This window comes from Stenella coeruleoalba, assembly GCF_951394435.1.
Source record: "Stenella coeruleoalba genome assembly, chromosome: 9".
Lineage (NCBI taxonomy): Eukaryota > Metazoa > Chordata > Mammalia > Artiodactyla > Delphinidae > Stenella > Stenella coeruleoalba.
Window position 1 is genome coordinate 81985157 of NC_137155.1, and position 6000 is coordinate 81991156.

At 47.0% G+C, this 6000-nt stretch overlaps 1 protein-coding gene across 1 annotated transcript; it reads right to left on the reverse strand.

The window, feature by feature from the left end:
• Positions 1-2386: 2386 nt before the first annotated feature.
• OPN1SW (opsin 1, short wave sensitive) lies at positions 2387-5576 on the reverse strand (the record flags this gene model as incomplete). Its single annotated transcript, XM_079931782.1, is given in 7 exon segments — positions 2387-2640; positions 3633-3872; positions 4283-4433; positions 4741-4909; positions 5210-5276; positions 5278-5555; positions 5558-5576. Coding segments are annotated over 7 exon segments (1077 nt in total). The 3' UTR covers positions 2387-2487.
• Between the last annotated feature and the right edge of the window lie 424 nt (positions 5577-6000).

Below are 6000 nucleotides of genomic sequence, written 5' to 3' on the forward strand. Positions count from 1 at the left end.
AGCTGAAGAAACCACCTCTGTTCCCAACTCACTTTACCTATATTTTACATAACAGGAAACTGTCCTTTTTGGTCCCTTTCATACAGATGGACCTCTTTTGAGAAGAATTATTATATTCCAAGTTTTTAGCCCTCAGGTTACTAAGACAAATATATATATATATATCCGTTATTATTTCATATATCTTTCTGGATAATACATTCAGGTGGTGCTGGGTGATTATTATAATCTGAACCTAGGTGTATCCTTTGGTCTTCCACAATCACGTTGAGGTGGGCTACTTGGCCTGGTAAAAAGCCGGATATCGTGTAACTCCACCCCAGCCTTTGCATTGAGCTCTTGAGAGTGGATACATTCTTTTAACCCCAGTATAAGGGAGTGGAAATTCTCTGCCTTCCAGATTCCCCATTTTTCTTGTTAAGAAGATCAGGGATAATTAATAATGCCCACCAACCCTGGCTTGGAGAGGGCACGTCATGAATTGTGTGGCAGGAGATCCTCATAGGTCACTAGGTACAGAGAACCCAGGCCTTATGTTAAAGTCACGCACCTAGAAAGCAAACCTCCATCTGCTAAGACAGCAACTTCTGGATGCTGGGTGCTCATCAGTAAGCATTGTACTCTAATCTCTAATGATCCCCCTGGATTTTTTTTTTTTTTTCTTTTGGTTTAAATCAAGCCTGAGGCTGGTGAACAGTAGCTGCACACCCACATAGTGTGTTCTGTGAATGCTAGCTCTCTTGAATTTGGATATTGGTTATTTTTTAAAGAGTGTAAACCCAGTTTTATATTCTATAATGCAAACAGGTACCTATCTGTTTCTAAATAAAACTGTTTACATTCACTGTGGGTTATGAATGTCCTTTATTTTCTTAAGAAATGGAACTCTTGCTTAGAATTATGGGTGTTATAAAATGGCACAGAAAAAGAGCTCTCCTGGAAGGTTTATCATACCCCCCACCCCAACCCAGAGAAGTTACTGCCTTCTCCCAAATTGGTTACTCTTTTCTTCCTATTCCTGAAATCTTCTAGCATCCTTCTACAGCTGTAACCCTTCTCTGCTTCCCTTAGGCCATATAACTGGAGAGGAGCCCAGCTGCTCATTACATAATTGCCTGATACCAAACACAAGCCATTTCTGAATGTACACACATTTATCTTGATTTTTATTTCAAAAAGTCTCTTCTTCAGGGGGTGGGGAGAGGGAGTATAAGGTAAAACAGTTTTTTGAACATTTTGTATAGTTTATAAATGGTATTAGATGTGCAAATTCATTTTGAGAACATGAAGGGAATTAAACTATTAACTTTAGTAAATACACAGCTTAAAACAGATATATAGGTTTAGCCAGATAGGAGGTGTGGGGGGAAAGGAAGCACCTGGAATATTCATGCTGGTACAGGGGTTTGTGGGCATGGCTGTCCCAGCCAAAGCGATAGCAATTACTGGCAGTGACAGCATAAGAAAGTTCTTTCAAACTCATTTGGGACTTACTAAAGGGTTTTTTTAAGGTTTTTGTTTTGTTTTGTTTTATTTTATTTATTTATTTTTGGCTGCATTAGGTCTTCGTTGCTCTGCTTGGGCTTTCTCTAGTTGCGGTGAGCGGGGGCTACTCTTTGTTGTGGTGCGTGGGCTTCTCACTGCGGTGGCTTCTCTTGTGGAGCACGGGCTCTAGGCTCGCATGCTCAGTAGTTGTGGCTCGCAGGCTCTAGAGCTCAGGCTCAGTAGTTGTGGCGCACGAACTTAGTTGCTCTGCGGCATGTGGGATCTTCCCGGACCAGGACTCGAACCCGTGTCCCCTGCATTGGCAGGCGGATTCTTAAACCACTGCGCCACCAGGGAAACTCTAAAGGTTCTTTTTTTAATGTCTCTCCCATTTCTAAAGTGTTTCCGTAAGTTTGTTTTAATTCAAAATGTATCATCTTTGAACAGATCCCCAGTAGGGAAAAAATGTTACTAGAAAGGAAAATAATTGTTGTGTACACACTGAAAAATCATCAGCCAGACTGCTTTACAGTTGCCGTGTATGTAGAAATCTGTTCTCCAAGTGCTGTAAATTCTGCCACTTAAGAGTAGAAACTGGGCTTCCCTGGTGCCGCAGTGGTTAGGAGTCTGCCTGCCAATGCAGGGGACATGGGTTCATGCCCCGGTCCGGGAAGATCCCACATGCCGCGGAGCGGCTGGGCCCGTGAGCCATGGCCGCTGAGCCTGCACGTCCAGAGCCTGTGCTCCGCAACGGGAGAGGCCACAACAGTGAGAGGCCCGTGTACCACAAAAAATAAAAAAAATTAAAAAAAGAGTAGAAACTGATGATTGTTGAAATGGCCTTTGGGGTGGTCTGAAGTAGACCCAGCTGGAACAGTAGCTTTGTGTAGGTAGGAAGGAAATAGTAGGAAAATGGAAAATTGACCTCAAATTGCTATCACTCCCCTTCCCGTTTTCTGTGTTGTAGTAGTTTGGTTTTTGACAGGCAAGGTAGAAATTTCCTTAAATGTAAAATCCTTGTTGCTGCAAACAGGCCAGTATGGGGCCAACTTGGCTAGAAGAGACGGTAGAAACTTCCATTTTCTGGGAGCTAGACATGTCAGACTCATCTGTCATGGGCCTTCCACACACCATCTCCATGATGCAAGCTTGGAACTGGAGGAAAGAGCAGAATTGGAGATAGTCCCCTTGGTAGAGCGGTACAGAGGAGATAACATCAGGAAGCATAGGGGAAAAAAGATCTCATTCTTTGTATCCTCAAAGCCTTGCACAATGCCTTATACACAGGATCTCCTCAGGTGGTTTTGATTATATCTTCCCAATACTGAGAGCTAGCTATATTCCAGGCTAAGACTACGCACTACTCCTGGGTCTACAGTGATAATCCCTACACATTCTGGCTAACTCTGAGAATGTGTAGAATTTCACTGTTGGGAGACCTCACAAACCACCCTGCCCCATAAGAGCACTGTCAAAAGTGACCCCAGAATAGCCCCGCCCACCCACCCCACCATTACTTGAAAGCGCTCCCAACTGGGGAAGGACTGCCAATTCCGTTTCTGTCCAGGAGGTTTCACATTCGTTTTGAATCCATCTCTGGAAGTGAGGAAACAAAATAACAGTTCTCAAAGCAGAGTGTTAGCTCTACACGGCAGGAACCCTCCTTGATTTGTCTGAGTTTGGGTTATTAGCTTAGATTCAGGATTTGGGATAGGAAGCCACCTGGTACCTTCAGATGATAAGCTGTTTTAGAAACGTACGCATGTGTTGTGATCTCTGTGTTTCACATAAATGGTCGTGCAGACTAGAAGTTGGAAAGGATTAAGAACTCGTGAAATGGAAATTTAGGGGCACTGCTGATCTATCAGTTTTTCAGTGAAACGGAAAGCCTTTTCACTTCTCATCCTGCCCTTTGGAGCAACTCGAATTTTATGGCTCAAGTTGTCTTCCCTGAGTTCTGTGATCTTGTCTGGATGACCACGCCTTCATCCCTGGGCTTACTTACCAAGTGCTTTCTAGCCTGCTAAGGGTTTCCATGCCTTCCCTGTTGACCCCTAGAAACCCTTTGAGTGGAGTCCCAGGTGCTTGGAGTTAAAAGTCATTGTTGAGAAGAACCAGGTCTTAGGAATATAAATAGAGAGCTTTACCTGCTTATTCATGAAGCAGTAGATGATGGGATTGTAGACGCAAGCACTCTTGGGGAAGAAGGCAGGAATGGTGACAAACCGTAAGTCCACCCCGTGGTTATGGTTGTTGACTATATACATGGCCAGGGCAGCGTAGGGCGTGTGACAGAGACAGAAGGATCCCACCATCATCACCACCTTGTGGCTCACCTCCCGCCCAGCCTTCTGGGTTGTAGCTGCCTCCTGCTGCTGAGCTGCAACCTGGAAAGAGCACAGAAAACATCACACCCTCTTATCCCTGGCCCTGAACTCCTAGATCTCTGGACTCTTCAACTAGGGGGCCATCTACTCTAATTGTCTCTCTGCTGTCCCAGCTTTTGGCCTAGTCCCTCTGTTTCCCCCTCCTTGAGGAAGGCAAGATGGAGGCAGCTCTCTGGTCTGTGACGATGGAAAAGATCACATGCGTCTCTTGATATACCTGAGCAGGAATGACTCCGCCTTATTCTTCATTTCATCATCTCCCTGTCCCCACTTCCTTCACTGCTTTTTGATACCCATCTACCTGACTGGACGTTTCTGAATGTTTTATGTTCTAGAGCACTTACCCGCTCTTCCCTCTCACCTAGAGCCTTGTGATCCCTTCCTCCCTGACCCTCACGAAAGGCACTCACAGCTCTGAAGACCCCCAGCAGCTGAGAGTAGGAGAAGCAGATGAGGGAGAGAGGCACAGTGTAGCAGAAAATGAAGAGAAACCAGGTATAGTACTCGCTGTAATATTTGGTGCCCACGGTGCAGGAACACTGAAGACCCTCGGGGACAAACCTGCAAGGGACCAAGCACTTACTCACTGTGAGGCTCAATTAGTAGAGAGGGAGATGAGATTCTTGGGTTGTGTTCTCCACTTAGAACCCAGAATGACTTCAGGCAGCGGGTATTTTCTGTCCTCACCAGCGAGCCTTTAGCAATTGCAACTGCAGGGTAAACTTTAGCACTTGTCTCCCACAGCCCTTTCCCTTATTTATTCCACCAGCTCTTTAAAAATTAGAGGTCAAAGACTATACCCAATTCCCTTCCCGCCCTCACAACCTGAGCTTCTAGCTACGTCAGCAAAGCGGCCCCGCACTCTCACCGGCTCCAGCCAAAGAAGGGTGGGATGGAGACACCAATACCAATGGTCCAGGTGGCCAGGACCACCATCAGTGCGTGCTTGGAGCTGAAGCGGAAGTTGCCGAAGGGCTTACAGATGATGATGTAGCGCTCAAAGACCAAGAAGGCCAGTGACCAGCCTGTCAGCAGACCTGTGATGAAATGTGAGGGTAAGAGGGTAAACAGCCCCACTCATCCTGGCAGGCAGAGTGGAATACAGATGGGGTGGAGAAAGCACAGGGAGGGAAGGTTGGAGTGGTTAGTGAAGTAGAGTTTGGGACTCGGTCAGACTTCTAGTCTGGGTGGCTTTATATCTCAGTATGCAAAAGAGCACCAAACTTCTATCCCCCAGACTCCTCTTTGGGGCCCACTCTCACCCAACAGCCTGGCCCCTGGTTCCAATCATGGAGCGGTGTCCTTTGCCTCCCCCCAGCCCCCTTCTCCTGCAATACCTGCTGTACGGCCCAGGAAGGCCCCCAGAGCACAAACATGGCGGCCGAAGACAAAGTATCCATGACAGACAAAGTATCCATGACAAAGTATCCATGGTGATGAAGACGACAAAGACAGAGAAGATGCAGTAGATGAAGCCCCCCAGGGATACGTTGACCAGAATGTAGTTGAGTGGCTGCCGCAACTTTCTGTAGCGCAGTGTGGCCACCAGCACTGTGGCATCGAGTGGCGTCCCTACAACGAAGACAAAGCCCGTGAAGGCTGCCTGGAGGTGGAAGGCCCAGACAGGGGCGAGGCGGTACTGAGGCCCATCCCACGGCCCCACCAAGATGTTCTTGAACAGAAAAACTCCTCCTCCTCCGACATCTTGCTCATGGGATGTCCACCACCCCCTCTGATTCCCCTTATAGATCATCCTCCCACCACCACTTCTCCCCGACCCTGCCAAAGAACCTCTCCTCCAAAGCCACTTTGGAGCTCCCTGAAAGATCAGTGCTGATCCTAAGCTTCCTAAGGACAAAGTTTGGGATTAAAGGCCCTAAGCCCCCACCTAAACCTTTTGTGACCCCAAAGCCGATTGTATGTTCTTCAGACGATAAGAGTGGGCTCAAAGGATCCTGACATGCAACGGTCAGGTGCTGTAATGAATAGGAGTGGGCTCATTAGGGCCTGGGAGACGCTGACCCATGTTTAATGAAGACCCTCCATCACTTTTTCTTCCCTTTGAGTGGACCTGTGGAAGGCACCCTTCTTCTTTGACTTCAGGCACTACTACATCCCTGTAGGTGTT